The sequence below is a fragment of the Exophiala spinifera genome (assembly GCF_000836115.1).
Source record: "Exophiala spinifera strain CBS 89968 unplaced genomic scaffold supercont1.1, whole genome shotgun sequence".
NCBI lineage: Eukaryota > Fungi > Ascomycota > Eurotiomycetes > Chaetothyriales > Herpotrichiellaceae > Exophiala > Exophiala spinifera.
In genome coordinates this window covers 1,535,323-1,551,405 of record NW_015622513.1, presented here as the reverse complement: position 1 = coordinate 1,551,405, position 16,083 = coordinate 1,535,323, and the positions used below count along the sequence as shown (strand labels likewise).

Below are 16,083 nucleotides of genomic sequence, written 5' to 3'. Positions count from 1 at the left end.
GGTTCACCACATCATCATCATCAAAACTGCCCCAAACGCGGATGCCGCATCCTTACCTGCCGAGATAGCTAACCAGCCAGTTCCTATTATCCATTCCAATGCCAAATGCCATTGTCAAAGTCAATATCAATATCAATACCAATACCAATACCAATATCAATAGGAATACACATAGGTAGGGAGATACCTGGGTCGTTAATCAGTCGCCTTCCAATCTTGTTATTTGCCACCCCAGTCACTGAACCTATCGAAGCGCCGCCATCTGCCATGTTTCCCTCAGCCCATCATTATTCTCCGAGAAACACTTCTTTTCGTGGTTGTCCTCGACGGAACGACTTTTCTGGGGGCCAAGTCCAAAAAAATATTGGTGATGGATGGTCTTGATGGAGCGAGCATTGAGTGACTCCCTGGCCCCTGAGGTTGTGGAAGTGATCACAACAACTCGCGTCCATAGAGGTTGCATCTTCTTCTTCCATGACCAGCCATACACTACAAGTTCACATATTTGTGGTTGTCTCAATCCTGTCAACTCCATGAACCTCGACTCCGAAAGAACAAGCCAGATGCTTGGTGATGTGTATGGGTGGGTGGGTGGGTGGGTAGGTAACAATTTTGTGGCTCGATGCGCGATTCTCCTGAAGACAAGTGGGTTGGGGAACAAGGGCATTCAGTCTCGACAGATTTTTCATCCTCGTCTTTCGACCCAATCCATCATCATCCTGTGCTTGTGATCTTCGTAATTTTGATGGCAAAACAGAGGTTTGCGACCTTTGCGCAGGTGGGGATGATCTGGTTGTTCAAAGGTCATACCAAAATTACCGTCTTCTTGACCTCTGTACAAATCCGCAGCTGGCGTGGCAGGGCGTAACGGCGACTCACTGGTCGGAGGAGCTAGATGGATCCCTGTAGAGTCGATAGTTACTGGTCCCACTCTGTGCCTTTGTGGGCTCGACAGCCGGTTGCGAATCTGTTCGGTCCAGGCTTTGAGTGCTCTTGGTTTTCTCGACGGAGACGGTGACCGGGACCGTCCTGTGGAGGACTTGACCCGCGTGACCATCTCGTCGTCCAAAGGGTCAGTCTGAGTTGTATGACAGACCATGTTGGACCTCGTCGCCGTCTCGGGTGGCGCTGCTTGCTGAGTGCGAGTATCGCTCTCTCCTTCAAAGGGATACTCCACGGCTTCGTCGACCGGGGCCGTGTGTAGTCCCGGAGTGCTGAGTGTGATGGTAACATCTACCATTTCTTCTTTCTTCTCCAATGTTGTGTTGTGTTTGTGTGCTTTGTTCGAGTGTTAATGTTTGTGGTGGCTATGTTGTAGCGGTGTGCTACGTATAATGATACATTTGTTTCTCTGGGGGAATCTGAAACTAAAACGAACCAAGGCCGTGGGGTTGGAAAGGGGCAGGGAATATTTATACTTACCCGGACAACAGAGAGTCATAGGTGGCGCTGTGCATACGGAGTACGGAATCCAAGGGAACCTGAATTCGTAACCGGCCGAGGAAGCTCCAGCGGTCACGGCATCGCGCTTGTTTCGCATATAGCGTGCACAAAACACAGCCTCGAGCGTGCACGCGACCAATGGCCGGTCATATTGGCATTACGTTGGAGATTGATCGAGTCCGGGAGATGAGTTGAGCACATCCTTCTTCCGTGGCATATATTGGGTGTCTGGCGGGATTGATAGGCGACTAATCCCCATTGCCGCCGAGATTAGTAGGTTGGTATTTAGAAACAACAGTGCATTCGCATGGTGGTACAACAGCGTTTCTGCGCACAGCAAGCGAGGAGCTCTGAGGCCTCGAGAATGTCTCGGGCAGTCGTTTCCAGGAATCAGAACAGTGCTCTGCAATATCAGATGATTGTTACGCGAGGAGGTGGGTAGAGTCCAGCATGACGATGGGAAATCTGGGGTATCCAAGGCTCTAGCCCGCCGAGCCAACATTCACGGCGAGAAATGGCGCAAGACGTAGAGACGAGTCATGCATAGGCTGATGGTCCTGAGAGAAGAATCGCTAAGGTTGTTGAGAAAAGGTGAGTGATTTTTACCGAGAGCCACATATCGGGTGACGGAGATACAATACGGTACGGTTTTCAGTACACAGCTACACCAAAATCGCTCGTCAGTATGGAAAGCACCTGTTACAAGTCACACCATCCGACCTTCCATGATAATTCCACCTTTGATCTCGACCAGTTGATGCCTCATTGTCATACCACTCGCAAGAGCCAACTCTCTCCCCTCTCTATCGGGCCTGCCAGGTGCTGAGTAACCTGAGCGCAAAACATGTCGTATCTCGATAAGCAGGTGTCGCCGATCAGCAAGCTGATGTTCGATATAAAAACCATGGTTGACTATGGTAGGTTCTCGGGACGGAACTTCTCCTCCATCCAGCCCGTCACTGCAACGTGAATCTGTAGTATCAACCTACATCTAAACGCACATCTCAAGCACAGTCCGAAAACTCCACCACCACTACACCACCAATTACAAAGATGATCTCAGAAACCGCACCAGTAAGCACCACCTGTTGAACAACCTTCCCTCCGGCCATCTCTCGGCCCACTAACAATACCTGTCTAGGCTGTCCGACCTCAGAGACGAGGTTCTGAGGGAGTAGCCGGCGTCAGAGACAACGCCTTTATATCATTCTACAACGACTGCGACGTCAGCGAACTCCTTTTCAAGGAACCAGCATTCGCACATGGGTTTATTCCTCTCGAACCAGAGCCAGAACAGCCGGCGAAATCCAAGGCAGTGCCATTCAAGGCCACGAGAAGGCCCACAGAGCACATGAACACCGGCACCACGCCTCCCTCGACGATTGTGGAGAAGAAAACCGTGGACCCTACTCCTCTCAAGGCATCCGTCGAGGCCGACCGCAGCTCAGAAAAAAAGTCCTACGACAAGGAGCGAAGGCCGAGTTTCGTCGAGGTTTCGGTCCCACATGCCAACCACGAGGAACACGCGCCTCATCACCACAGACGACATTCTTCCGAGACTCACCTCCCCATGAGCTGGTGGCCGGAGGATGAAACCCGGGCAACGCACGCCTGGGTAGAGCGCACTGAGAGCGGCGTAGAGGACGACATGTCCGACGCTGACGAAGAGGAAGATGCCATTGAAGAAGCTTTTTACGCTTCGTACGATTGAGGAAAGCCCAGCAAGAGTCGAAGTGCATGATTTCTTTCCGACTTTTGGCTGGCGTCCGGAAACCCTTGTTGAGCCTACAGGATAGGCAATCAAGTGGGTTCCAGGAGATTGATACGACCTGTGATTATGACATTGATGACCACTGTTTCGACACTTTTGTATTGTTATGTACAGTTTCGAAGTCGAAAAGGAGAATCTCGACGAGGTTGTAAACCTATTAGGATATTAATCAATTGTGAAAATTCCTAGTCTGCATTGTACTGCTGGTGCCCTTGACTCATGCATTGGGTGTTCCTTGTAGTCGTTCCGGAAATTTCCTGCTATCAAGGACTGAAGTTGAATACTTGGACGTCAACGACTGCGTCCAATTCTGCTCTTGAGGGCTTCCATTTCACATTGTCCTCTAAGGTCGTGTTGATGTTGTTCAAAAAGGATGTGAATTGCCATTTCGGGCGGATTCTCATCTCCGTAGACTAAATATTAATCCCATACGATCATAACGCTAACGATTATGAATTGCACATTGCCACCGCGCGAGCTGTGGGGTCTGGCGATCCCAGATTAGAGCCATACTGAAACAAACGCGTTCAACTGATAACTCTCGCCTTGATCCTTGACCGTGTGTCCTCTCTCTCCCAACTCAAGCTGGCGGTGCTTCCTTGGTGGAATCCCCATCATGCACATTGACCGAAACATGCCTTGAAATAGCAGTTCCGTGCGTCAATTTTGGCACAATGACCTTCAACAGTCCAGCGTCCAGTTTCGCATGCGTTTCGTCGCGATCAACGTCGACCGGGAAATTGAAAGCACGCATGTAATCGCCAATCAGTCTCTCGTGCACAGTCAGATGCGGCTCCAACTTGGCGGGGGTTTCTTCCTCCTTCTTTGCCTCTCCGCCTTCGACAGGTCTCTCCTCGCGCTCCTCCTCGGTCGGTGTAGGCTCCAGGATGCCTTCGGTGTCGGGATCGTAGACCATTTCCGACTCTGGGATCTCGGGCCTGGTGATCTTGCTGGTCACAAGCAGGGTCCTCGTAGACGTCCAACGTAGATGGAGCTCGGTCTTGTCTTTGATGCCAGGCAGTTCGACCTCGACGTAGAAGCTCTTTGGGGTCTCCCTTACGTCGGTCCTGGGTACGTGGACATCCTGGTCCTTGTCGTGGAAGATCTTGTGCGCCTTGTGCGCGAGATAGGGGATAGGAATGTGGCGTAGATGGTGTCCCTTCTCGGGGAAGGTGTGCGCCACATGGGTGGTCGGGTACGGGTCAACGTCTGGATATGCGTAGAGGAACGCCATTGGCATAGCTAGACCACTCGTCTTGGATGATTGTTTTTGTTTGTATGTGTTTTGGTTATGTAGCTTTGATCTGTGTCGGTGTTGCGTTTGATCTTGACTCTTTCAATTGAGTCCGGGATGTTTCGACCTATTTGTTCTCCGAGTCTTCTGCAACCACCAGCACTCTGCCACTCGCACTAAGTCGTCCATCACGTCGACTCCCTCAAATTTTCTGGCTTGGCCTGAGCCAGAAGTGACGAGCACGTTCGTTCCCCGGGTCACGGGAACGATGTCCCGACTTCAAATCATGCGATAGAGAAGACAAATCTGGAGACGGGCATCGGCAAGCACCGTGGATGCGTGCGTAGGTTGTTGCATGAGGGTGGTGTGATGGGGTAAAGGCCCGTTTTAGCTCCCCGGTCAAATCCACGGTCACGTTCCGGGCGACGCTGAGAAGGCTGGAGCCCCTGGAAAAGCGGGGCGTGCACAGCCGAGCGCCCAAAATGCCTCTTCACTTGCAAGCGCAGTACCCAACGCAAAACTCGCTAGAGTCTTCCTCAGCCTGCGTAATCACCAGACGGTAATACATGGTTTCACTGCAATGTAGCCTGGGTTGAGCGGCGATCCTACCAGACCTTGCTTATTGTTGTTTGATATATATACTTCAGGCCAGCCGGGGGTTTCTGGTCTCTGCTTTTCCCATCATACCAAGCAAACAAACAAGACATCCAATCACATCTCTACCACCAATCGAAGAGTTCAAGAAACTCGTCACCCAAAAGTCAATCGTTCCACACCGTAACAACAACAACAAGATCAAAATGTTGCGAACCACAATGCCAAGGTCGTGTATGACCAGAATCAAAACACCAGCATTCTGTCAATCATTCTCAACGGTGATGCCAATGAGAGCCGAAGGTGATACAGGTGCTGTCAGGTCAGGAGGTATTGCCGCAGGGTAAGTGACAAACACATGCATGTCCCCGTAGTCAGTAAATATGTACTGACATCGCTTGCAGTGATTCATTCACCCGACGAGAGCAATCCATAGAAAATGTTTGGTTCAGACAACACGAGGTAGACAAGTGAGTATTGGAACACTCCCTCGGGTACTTGACAAGCGATGCTAACATCTTGGGACAGCATTAAAAAGATGAGAGAGAGGTTGATGGCCCAGAAAAAGCAACTGGCCGACTTCGAACAACATCTAGACGAAATGGAAGAGGCTGCTAGGCGGCGGCAAGAAGCCCCCAATGAAGGGCAATGACTAGCCGAGAGCAAGCTGTAATGACGACAAATACGGGCGTTTGGGCAAATTTCAGAGATCACCCATCAATATCTTGACTGGGTCATTGGCGTCGCGGGGTACATCAGTTCTATCGACCATGAGAACCCGATGAGACCAAATGGTTATAAACGAAGCAAGCGTGGTCCATTTAGATGGCAGACTTCATACACAATGCTACATCCAAGCGTGGCAGATATCCTAACTGCGGGCGAACGGCATTTACTGTCCGATACGTTCTAATACATTCTTCCTCGGCCACAAGAATCATCAAACTATGGCCAGCAAACATCAAAATTCTTTCCAGACCAACTCTATCTGACTTGAAGTAGCTGAAACAACGGGACATGACTTTTTTAAATCTTTTTTTTGTTTACTCTACTTCCATAGGGAATAGTCTGCCAAAAAATCGCCCGAAATCCGGGGTAAGCTCGTCTCAAACTCGTTTTCATGACACCACATATCTCAAGATTCTGCTCTCGAATCGAAAAGCGTCATTCCATCATACCATCCAAGAAATCCCCTGGTGAGCTGGCGTTGCGTGCAAAAATCCGGGGAAATGGACGGTAACGAAAAGGGGTATAATCCACTTCGCTTGTTATGTAACAATCACACCACAGGTGCAGAGCTTCCCAAGGATGTCCTGAGGAAAATTACACCACCCGTGAAATCCCGCACCAAGAGGGGACTTTGAAGAGCTCGTCTGTCCTCGTGTTCATGGACTGTCATTTGATGAGTCTTGTGTTGGTGAACCATACTGTAATGAATTGGCACCATGTTTCGTTGATACTCACTCTTCGCTGCCTGGAAACCCTGCAAAGCATCCACCCAATGAGCCATTTGTTTGATGTCGCTCATTCTTTCATCCTTACTCTTCCCAGGTCGAGGAAACGATGTGCGGTCGGGTCATGTCAGCCCTCCATCCGTCCTTGGCCCATCTCACCATGTTCTAGTCCCATCAGACCACAAGCGGAAGATCAATGAGCTTTGGGCGCTGATGTACAAGTGGTGCCCGAGAGGTGAGAAGCTGCTGCAGATTGACGGATATGATTCTTCTCGATCGGGATAAGTCTCGCCACGGCCATCAGTTATATAGAAGTCAACCCATACCCTTTCATATTTATGCGTACAGCAGATCACGAGCAATACTTGTAACCCTAAAAAATACGGATTACACATCAAACACCAAAGAGAAGCACCACCATACCAACAACAAGCAAACATGGCCAGTGATAACCTGTACCACGTCCTGTTTTCGGTTTCCCACAACCCCAAAGATGTGAACGAGGAAGTGGAAAAGCTACGAGTGTGCGGCACATTCGAAAACCTGAAAGCCGCCAAAGCACAAGCACACAAGACGTTGTTCGAAGCAGGATACGAGCGAGAATGGTTCACCGAATACGATACTAAAAGCGAAGAGTTTCTCGAGCACGGCATCAAGAGAAGAACAGGTCTCTGTGTACATGCAGTGGCTCCAGATCAGACCATTTTCCGCATCAGCGTGGCAACGACGCCCAACGTCCAAGGCTTCACGGCGCTTGGGGAAGATCACAAGATTCATTTCGACCTGTACCATGTAGTCCAGACAAACGTCGAGTACTCGGAGGACGACAGTGGACAGGCCAGAGACACCAATGTCGAGGGCTCATTCAAGACCTACGAAGAGGCCAGGAAGTTTGCGAGTCAAGTTCTCCTTTCGCCTGAGGACGGGGTGACGAAAGAGTCATTCGAGCAGTACGACGAAGCTGCGCCAGCCGAGAAAGACTGTGGTTTCGGTGAGAATGTCATTGTTCACGCTGTAGGGAAGAATGGCGAGAATATCTTGGTCAGTGTATTGAAAGGACAGGAGATGGAGTCGGTGAGGCTGGCGGAAGCAGCCATGAGAATTCGATCGTTCAATTAGGGCACGGACTGGTACAGTTTGACGGCATCTATCTACCGTTTGGGCAGTAGGGATAAAGACACACATTGTTAATATGTATAACATGGATACTGTGAGTCTACGTCGTCTCAGTCTGCTTGGGCTAGAAAAAGGAGGTGAACGCGCTAGTGACTCCGGATTTTCGATGGAACGTTTATCCGACCCGGCAACTTCCGGCTATTCAAGGCCTTCGAAACTTTTCGGTCCATCTGATCTCGACGCCATTTGCTCTCGGTAACAGAATCACACCACTTTTCATGCACGCGTCAATAGTGAGCACGCCGAGATGCTGGCGCAATCCTTGGGTCATTGAGAGGCTCCCAGACTTGTGGCTCGAGTCACAAGCTGCTGCTGGCCTTCCAGGCATTTCTCTCCGCAGCCACAGACATGACCATCATACCATTCTAGCCTCGATAGGCTTTTGTGGCGGTAGGCCGGTAGCACTGCTGACCATTTTTGTAGAAAAGTCCCAAGATCACAAACGCCTTCTTTGGCAACCATTTATGGGGCGGCGACACTCCTTGATGGCACGCATTTCACGGACCGAGACCTTTACATCCAACGACACAGCTTTTGTCAGGACGCATGCTCTAGAAGATCTACCGAGATCATGTACATTCCCAACCAGCAGACTATTGAGCTGTCATGGCCGTTGACGCGTGACGAAAGCCCCGAGCCTGTGAGCTTCACATTTGCTTCAAGGGCCGCAGTATCAAGCACAAATAGTACGACCAACGTGGACGACCTGAACCCTCCGAATTACAATGGGACAGCAACAGCATTTATTGCTGTGTCAATTACCGTTCTTATATTCCTTGCCCTCATTATATCGTAAGTAGCAGTCTCGGCTTTTGTTCCCCCGCATTTGTTTCCACCATAACCACGCAAATAGGTACGTCGTTTATCGCAAAATTCGCAGCGGTGAGGACGACTCTGACAACGAGTCATCGACATCCGACTCGGCCTGGCGAGTCGAGGCCGAATATGGCTCTCCGAGCAGCAGCATCGCCGCCAAACACCGCAAAAGGATCAAGAAGCTCGAGCAGGTGGCACCTTCGCAAACGTTGCGCCACTGGCGCTCCGACAAAGAAGAACATCACGTCAAGACCTTCGCCACTATCTCGACCAAGCTCATCTGTGCCATCTGCCTGGACGTAATCCAAGACTCCGATACTATACGGGAATTGCAGTGCTGCCACGTCTACCACACCAATTGTCTCAATCTCTGGGTTGAACGTGCACACCATGACTGTCCGTTATGCAAGTACGATATCCTGGGAGCCCACCAAGATCCACAGAAGGTCAGGGCAGCTGGACAGGCGGTGCCGGAGGGGGGAGATTCGCATTCTGAGCATCTGGAAGGACCGCGTGAGCATCCTGCGGTAACAGCATCGAGAGAGCTGCAGACACGGATACAGCAAGCAAATGTGCCATCTCCTGCGCGTCCCACGGCAACCGCCGAGGTCGCTGCTGAGCCACCGACAGCAGACAATAATGATACGGAGGAGACACAACCCTCAGTTCATGGTGCGAATGCCGAAGAGTCTAGCGGGCGTCAATTACCTTGACATACGCCTCTGATCGTGGTGTTTGCATTGCGAATGCAAGTACGGCCAATCGAGATAAAACTTATCCCAAGTTGTTTCAACAGTGGAGAGCAGAAGCATGCACCGGTGTCCGAGTTGATAGGGGGAGCTCCATCGAGATCCCTGTACACTACGTGTATTGTACCCTGTCAAGCGGTGGCAAATACGCGTCACCGATATAGCTAGCCCCTGCTCTGCTCTGATCGATACCAGAATTTCGGGAATGAACCAGGCACGAAGAACAGACCTTAAGCCATGGGGGTTTCCCGGCTTATGTTGGTCGTCACTAGGGCATACGCATCTCCAGTGGCCAACGTACCGCGTCCACCATATCGCCAGCCACGGACTTTTTGTCTTGTGCCCCGAGAGCCCTATTTACCATGCGCCCCAACCATGCATCGTGCCTCAAAGGCAGCGGTTGTCTCCTCGTCTTCCTTGCGGAAATGTCGTCGTCGCGAATCACCCACTGAGCGCGTCGTCGACATTTCTGCAATACACCAGACATATCAGGTATATACCATGGTTCGAACACGTCTGGAATGAGGCGGGGGTGTGTACTCCTTGGTTACGACGCGACGAGCAGGCGACGGTGATGGTATGGCAAAGGCAGACCACACCTCGAGACCTCAAGTGTACGAGATACGAATGGATGAAACGGCCCTACGGGTCATAGGATGTATTGATCAGTTGGGTCGGTCACGTTTTTGGACAGGGCCCCTTTTTCAGTGATGTTCAGTGCTTTTATTTTTATTTTTCACAGTTGAAGTCCTCGTTTCGAAGAGTTCCGAGGCCACATTTTCGATTATAAGTGGCCGTGCAATGAATGCTGTCAATCAATTGCCATCCTACTAAATTCAACATACTAGCTGGTATCTCTGGCAGGTAGTCTGAAGATACAATTGCAAGAAGAGCGGTGGTGATGACATTAATAAACAAGACGAAGGATGTAGCAATCGAGAATATTACCTGTTTACCTACTTACTACCTACCTACCTCCCTACCTACTACCCAGGGTACGTAGGTAATGTAAGGCAAGGTATCTATCTATCTATCTAGTCAAACAAACCACCTTCTCCCATTCCTTCGGGAACTCCAGCCTACCCACCACCTGCATGCGTAAGGTACCTGGTATGCTCTCTGTTCTCGTCCCGTGGCATGCCTCGATTCAAAATGACGATCGAGATAGCCGAATTCCATTCCCCTGGCCAAGGCACCATGAAACCCCATCAATCAATGTTCACCAACCAACTGCCCTTTCCTTCAATGCGCACCTCGCGCCTTGGAAAAAATTAATACTGATACAAAGTGATGCTGTGCTGCCACCGCGGTGGCTGATCCGGGATCAATGAATGCCCCTTAAGGCCCTTGTTGACGATCCTAGCGAACCATCTCGAGACTTCCAACCAACTGGAAAAGTGAAAACTTTTTCTCTCTTTGTTGCTGTTTCCTAAAAACACATCCGGGCACAGATATACACCGCCCATGCAAAAAGAAATGACTACCCCATTCATCGACCGACTGTCCCGACCCCTTATTAAAAACATTTTCAATTTCTGAAATTCATTCTGTGCCTCATGCACCCACGCACCACCCCCGACGGCATTTTCCTTAACGTTGACTCCTCGTTCATTTCCTGATTCATTCCACCGATGTTGAGTCATTTCGCGATGAGACATACCGAAAAATCAAGCATGACCATTGACACCGTTGACCATTGGAGCTGGAACACCCGCCACGACACTGAATTGTCCTCCTGCGCCTGCCCACACAAGTTTCTTGTCCCTCACGGCAGTGTTGTCGATAAGCGTAGCTGTCTCGACATCGTCGTCAGTACCGAGACCGGTCTGAAATGTCGTGCTGAACCCCCATGAATACGCCTTGCCGTTCTTGTCGATGGCGATGCAGTGATCCGACGCAGCGCAAGCAAACACGGCGTTGATGTTAGGAATTTGGGTGGGAACGGTCAAGATACGCGGATGGCCAGCCAAGTCACGAACGACGTCATCCTGGGGGAGTTCCGAGACTTTATGGCCGGTCTGGCAACCATCCAATCGACCCCAGGTGAGAAGCTCGCCCTTGTCTGTAACAGCAACAGTGTGGTGCGCGCCACCCTGGATGCAGATGACCTTTCCTTTACCATGGAGACTTTCGATGACGATAGGGTGGTGGACGTCAGAGCCGATGCTAGCTCCGGTCTCGTCAAACTCCTTGGGGATACCAGTCTGGCCAAAGTTGTTCAAACCCCAGGAGTAGACATCGCCGTTTGCTCTAATTGCGAAGGAATTGTAGGAGCCGGCTCCAAGGCCGACAATATTCTTGGGGAGACCAATGGGCATGGGAATCAAGCTATTTGCTGCTCTTCTTTCCAAAATTCGACGACCAAGTTGGTCCTGTTGACCTGCTCCCCAGCCGTAGACAATGCCATTTTGTGAAAGGGCGAGGACATGGTTGGCGCCAGTGGCGAGTTTGGTGATCTTGCTGACTCCCTTGATCAATTTGGGGCGAGACTGCACCAGGGTCTGAGGGTCGAAACCGAAAATACCTTCGTTCGAACGGAATGTGCCCCAGCCGTAGACATCTCCTTCACTTGTGAGAGCAAAAGTTGCACTGTCGGTGCAAGAGACCTGGGTGAAAGTGATGCCCTGGGGAAGTCCCGACGTGTCGACCTCGCCAGGTGTAGATTCTTTGGGATTGATGGCAGTCTCGGAGCCACTGTCTGAATCACTGTCGTCATCATCATTGTCGTCCATGTCTCGCAGTCCGCCTTCCCAAGTTGTGTCTCGACCCAAGGCACCCTGATCGTTGACGCCCCATGTGTAGATTTTGCTGTCATGTGTAAGAGCTGCAGTATGCATTCCACCGACTGACAGAGCAACAACTCCGATATTTTCTGGAGCCAGGTTGGGATTGTAGCGCGGTCTCTTGACTTCGACTTGACCCTTTGCACTTCCTAGGCCGAGTTCGCCAGAGGATCCCTCACCGAAGACAAAGACATTCAATTTCTCAGTAGGAGTGTGATTGATCTGAGCCTTTGCTTTGGTCTTCTTGGCGGTTGTGGTTTTCGCTGCGGTGGTCTTCTTTTTTGGTTCCTCCGCGACTGGTGTGGCAGACTTAGCCCTCACTCTCTTTACTCCATTGACTTTGGGCTCTTCGTCTGCGTCGTCCTCAGCCTTGCGCTTCTTGGAGATCTGCTCAGGTGCGGATGCAGGTAGAGGAGTCGTCTTTGTAGTCTTGGGAGAGGTTTTCTTAGGAGCTGTCTTTGCAGCCTTGGGGGAGGTCTTTTTGGCTGGTGCGGGTTTCTTGGGTGCCGCAGACTCCTTTGTTTTTGAGTCCTTGGTTGATTTTTTGGGTGCTTCAGCCGCAGCTGGCTTTCTAGCACGGGCGGATGCCATGCCGGTGAAGTGAGGACGCCGAGACAGGTTCGAGCGTGTGCTGGCGGAGGATCTCTCTCGTGTGAACTTAGATGGCAGTACCACGGAGTGGTGAACTACTGTACAACGCAGCGACGACGCTATGCTGGTAGTTCGAAAGTAGAACAACGTCCAGGAAAAGACAGTTCACAAGTCGGATGATGGGAAGTGTGAACAGCAGGACAAGATGATTAATGGGAAAGTCGATCAGATGCCTGCAGGGTATGCGAGCAAAAAAAGTTGTTGTTGTGATTGGACTCGACAAACGCGCTAATGAGGCATTCAATACATGACTAAGCACTGCACACTACACCAAGACAATGCATGAATCGGGATGAATAAGATAGGTGAATGGAATGCAAGGTTGGTATACAAAGATGAACAATACAAAGAGCGTTAATAAAGAGACAAAAATCTCACGATAGTGAAGTTGAGCCGCCGGCGACTATTGCTGGCTGGGCGTGGATTTTTCATTGTCATGAGCAACGTTGATGGTAGCCTCCAGCAAGGACCATCTCGCCCCATATGTGAATTGAGTAGCTGCATACGGGTTCCACTGCTCGTTTCCCTCAACTCGGATACTTGATAACTCCTCTGTCACTGCTCAGCTAGCCTCGGTAGCGTAGTGTGAGTCCCTCACGGCCAGATCTCGCAGATCAGACGACTGGCTTCAGCTCTCTGTTGCCCTTTGCGCGAGGATTGGGTGCGTTCTCATTCTCCTGAATGTAGAATCGGCGTAGCAACATGATGGCTTCTTTCCTGAAAATCCCCCCGTAGCTCGGATAGCCTTTCTCCAGACCCTTGTCTGAATGAACCGCAAGAACGCTTCCATTGCCACCGAAACGATCGTTTCCACAGCCGTAGTAGACACAGCGAATTCCGTACTGTCTCAGAGCCGAAGCACACATGATGCACGGTTCCACGGTGACATAGAGATCGGTTTCCTTGAATCTGCTCAGTGGGTACTTGGAGAGAAACTCCGCGGTGGCGAGGAATTCAGCATGGCGAGTACCGTTCAGTGATCGATTGGTGTCATTCATTCCTCGAGCGACGACCTCTCCGTTGAGGACGAGAACACATGCAACCGGGGTTTCGCCTCCTGCGAGAGCATCCTCAGCGACATTGATTGCTTGCCTCATGAAGCCTTGATGCTTCTCAAGATCTTTGAGGACTTCAGGATCGAGTTTATCCTTGTCCTTCTCCTTGTTGTCTCCTTGGTCGGTGCTTGACATGCTGTCTTCTGAGTCTGTGTCAAAGAGATAGTCTGGGAGAGTGTCATGGTGAAGAGAAGGAAAAGAGGAATCTCCAGGGAGATCCTGGAGGGAAGACATTATGACTACATGTTTGCTGCGCTGGAAGGAGGCAGTAAAAGCTGCTTGAGGCAGTCGCGACTGCAAGAGCAGTTAAATCGACCTCCTCGGCTGACTTTCCTTACTCTTGTGCAGTCGCTGCCGCCGTCACGGTCAGCATACAAGTTCATCGGTGATTCCTTTGTCGTCTCTTTCACCTCACCTTGTCCTCAGCGCCCCGTTCATTATACGACCAACCCCAAAGATGCGGGCTCTTCGTGATTTGGTGCTGTTCCTGGTCTTTGCATTCACTGCTCTGGCTGCAAGCACAACAGGCACGACCAGTGATGCTTCAAAGCTACCAAAGTCGATCACCCTCTCATACGAAGTAATTGGCTCGTCCTCCGTCAAGCCGCTGGCCACTGTCTTCTACGACCCGAAATCCAAGAAACATTCATTGTCATCGTGGACTCCTCCAACTCTGGACTCTCTGAAATCAACCACTCCCGAACCGACATCCGCGATACTTCTCCGCATACTGCTCCCAAATGGCAGCTCTACAGTCACTTCTCTGACCACGTTCAGTGAGGACCTTCACCAGAAAATTGACCTCTGGATCTCTCCAAGTGACGGGTCTGTGTTCTCCGCGTCGATCTCAAGCCTTTCACCACCCCCACTATCACAAGAAGAGGAGCGGTACAGAAAGAAGGTGGAAAGAGCAAAGGCAAAGGGAAAGCCCATACCTGCCCGACCTCCAGTACCAAATACAAAGAAAGCAAGGGAAGAAGCTGCAAGACAATTGGCTCTGTACGAGCCTATCAAGGTCAACCTGATAACTTCTGTTCCTGGCCCAGTTCCATCGCTTGCTAGTCGAGCTCCACCTCAAGTCGATGCCGAAGGACGAGAAATTGTCCAGGAAGAACAACCGGAGAAGAGCTTCTTCCAGAAGTACTGGTGGGTGTTATTGATTGCTGTAATGCTTACCATGTCTGGAGGTGGTGGTGAGAAATAAGGATCAGTCCAGCGACTGCTATGACCACGCGTCGCTTTTCTCAGTCCCAGCAGACCATGACAGCATTATATGGCTCTCACTTTTTGGCGTTCGGCCAAAGAATGTTCTTAAGTTACCGCCCCCGTGACGAGAAGTTGTGCTTGGCTGGTTTTGATCCTTCGCACCAGAACATCAACTTCAACACACCCGGGAGCAATGGCGAACACTTTAGCCTTCTTTCTGAACTAGGTCCCATACTACGCAGCTGGCGATGACATGCGCGCACTTTCGTCCACTCTAGGCCTCTGAACCAATTTCTTTTTCCAGATGCCGATTGGACATTTCGCTATCGATCATGACAGCTGTGTATAGAGAAACGTTGGGTTGGATATGAGTTGCAACGTTTCTGTGACGAAAGGGGGAGCTTGCCGCTACTGATGACTTTTTTTCGAAATCGGAGAATAAAGTTCTCTTCGTTATTGCTTGCTCGAGAGGCTCTTTCTGATAAATGGGCACAGCGACAGCCATCTCGTCACCATCGGCAATTAATGATAAGGAGTAGAGTGCTGGGGCAAACCATATACATATCTGATGGATGACAGGGGTTCCGGGAACTTGACAAGGTCTTCAAGATACCATCTCAGGTCCGTCACTTCTGGAGAATGTTTTGAGGCGCCTGTCATGTAGGGATGATCTGATACAGGGAACAACCTATGCCAAAATCAATGACTACACTCGGTGTCCCAAGCAGTACGAACGACTGAGCTGTTGCGTGTATATAAGTAGACTTTGACGAAGCTGTGCTGCTCACAATTTACGAGTTTTCCGTGCGAACTAGATGAGTCGTCGGAGAAAATCCTCGATGTCAGAGAGTATTTCTTATTCTAGAGATTCACGTATTTTAGATTCCGTAGTACATGATTCCCACTCCCTTCCTCTTTTCTCCTCCTGTTGAAGGCCAGCGGGACATAGGACCAGGTACTCTCATCGTCACTCTTTGATTTGTTGTTTGTGAAAGATACCTATACACAGCGACGGTAGATTAGTAATTTCGTTTCGGTCCAAGCGGGAGAGGAGAGCGAGAAGCGAAAGAAAAAGGCCAGAAAACGCCCAAAGGGGGCGGCGGCGGCGGTGGTGAATGGGTATCTCGGTTGGATTTCAGGCATGCAAAGGA

The 16,083-nt window shown here is 50.5% G+C and overlaps 9 protein-coding genes across 9 annotated transcripts; 5 read left to right on the top strand and 4 right to left on the bottom strand.

The window, feature by feature from the left end:
- Positions 1–685: 685 nt before the first annotated feature.
- PV08_00585 (uncharacterized protein) lies at positions 686–1,240 on the bottom strand (the record flags this gene model as incomplete). Its single annotated transcript, XM_016374950.1, has 1 exon — positions 686–1,240. The coding sequence occupies one exon, from the start codon at positions 1,238–1,240 to the stop codon at positions 686–688; it is 555 nt and encodes a 184-aa protein (XP_016240226.1).
- A 1,047-nt stretch (positions 1,241–2,287) lies between these two features.
- Positions 2,288–3,154, top strand: PV08_00584 (uncharacterized protein; the record flags this gene model as incomplete). The annotated part of the gene is made up of 3 exons (XM_016374949.1): positions 2,288–2,360; positions 2,453–2,517; positions 2,585–3,154. The coding sequence occupies 3 exons, from the start codon at positions 2,288–2,290 to the stop codon at positions 3,152–3,154; spliced, it is 708 nt and encodes a 235-aa protein (XP_016240225.1).
- A 640-nt stretch (positions 3,155–3,794) lies between these two features.
- Positions 3,795–4,448, bottom strand: PV08_00583 (uncharacterized protein; the record flags this gene model as incomplete). Its single annotated transcript, XM_016374948.1, has 1 exon — positions 3,795–4,448. The coding sequence occupies one exon, from the start codon at positions 4,446–4,448 to the stop codon at positions 3,795–3,797; it is 654 nt and encodes a 217-aa protein (XP_016240224.1).
- An 878-nt stretch (positions 4,449–5,326) lies between these two features.
- Positions 5,327–5,694, top strand: PV08_00582 (uncharacterized protein; the record flags this gene model as incomplete). The annotated part of the gene is made up of 3 exons (XM_016374947.1): positions 5,327–5,385; positions 5,447–5,512; positions 5,571–5,694. The coding sequence occupies 3 exons, from the start codon at positions 5,327–5,329 to the stop codon at positions 5,692–5,694; spliced, it is 249 nt and encodes an 82-aa protein (XP_016240223.1).
- Positions 5,695–6,934: 1,240 nt separating this feature from the next.
- Positions 6,935–7,615, top strand: PV08_00581 (uncharacterized protein; the record flags this gene model as incomplete). The annotated part of the gene is made up of 1 exon (XM_016374946.1): positions 6,935–7,615. The coding sequence occupies one exon, from the start codon at positions 6,935–6,937 to the stop codon at positions 7,613–7,615; it is 681 nt and encodes a 226-aa protein (XP_016240222.1).
- Positions 7,616–8,243: 628 nt separating this feature from the next.
- On the top strand, positions 8,244–9,201 carry PV08_00580 (uncharacterized protein; the record flags this gene model as incomplete). Its single annotated transcript, XM_016374945.1, has 2 exons — positions 8,244–8,464; positions 8,526–9,201. 2 exons carry the CDS (start codon positions 8,244–8,246, stop codon positions 9,199–9,201), a joined length of 897 nt encoding a protein of 298 aa, XP_016240221.1.
- A 1,703-nt stretch (positions 9,202–10,904) lies between these two features.
- On the bottom strand, positions 10,905–12,611 carry PV08_00579 (uncharacterized protein; the record flags this gene model as incomplete). Its single annotated transcript, XM_016374944.1, has 1 exon — positions 10,905–12,611. The coding sequence occupies one exon, from the start codon at positions 12,609–12,611 to the stop codon at positions 10,905–10,907; it is 1,707 nt and encodes a 568-aa protein (XP_016240220.1).
- Positions 12,612–13,285: 674 nt separating this feature from the next.
- PV08_00578 (uncharacterized protein) lies at positions 13,286–13,960 on the bottom strand (the record flags this gene model as incomplete). Its single annotated transcript, XM_016374943.1, has 1 exon — positions 13,286–13,960. One exon carries the CDS (start codon positions 13,958–13,960, stop codon positions 13,286–13,288), a length of 675 nt encoding a protein of 224 aa, XP_016240219.1.
- A 223-nt stretch (positions 13,961–14,183) lies between these two features.
- Positions 14,184–14,930, top strand: PV08_00577 (uncharacterized protein; the record flags this gene model as incomplete). Its single annotated transcript, XM_016374942.1, has 1 exon — positions 14,184–14,930. The coding sequence occupies one exon, from the start codon at positions 14,184–14,186 to the stop codon at positions 14,928–14,930; it is 747 nt and encodes a 248-aa protein (XP_016240218.1).
- Positions 14,931–16,083: the final 1,153 nt, after the last annotated feature.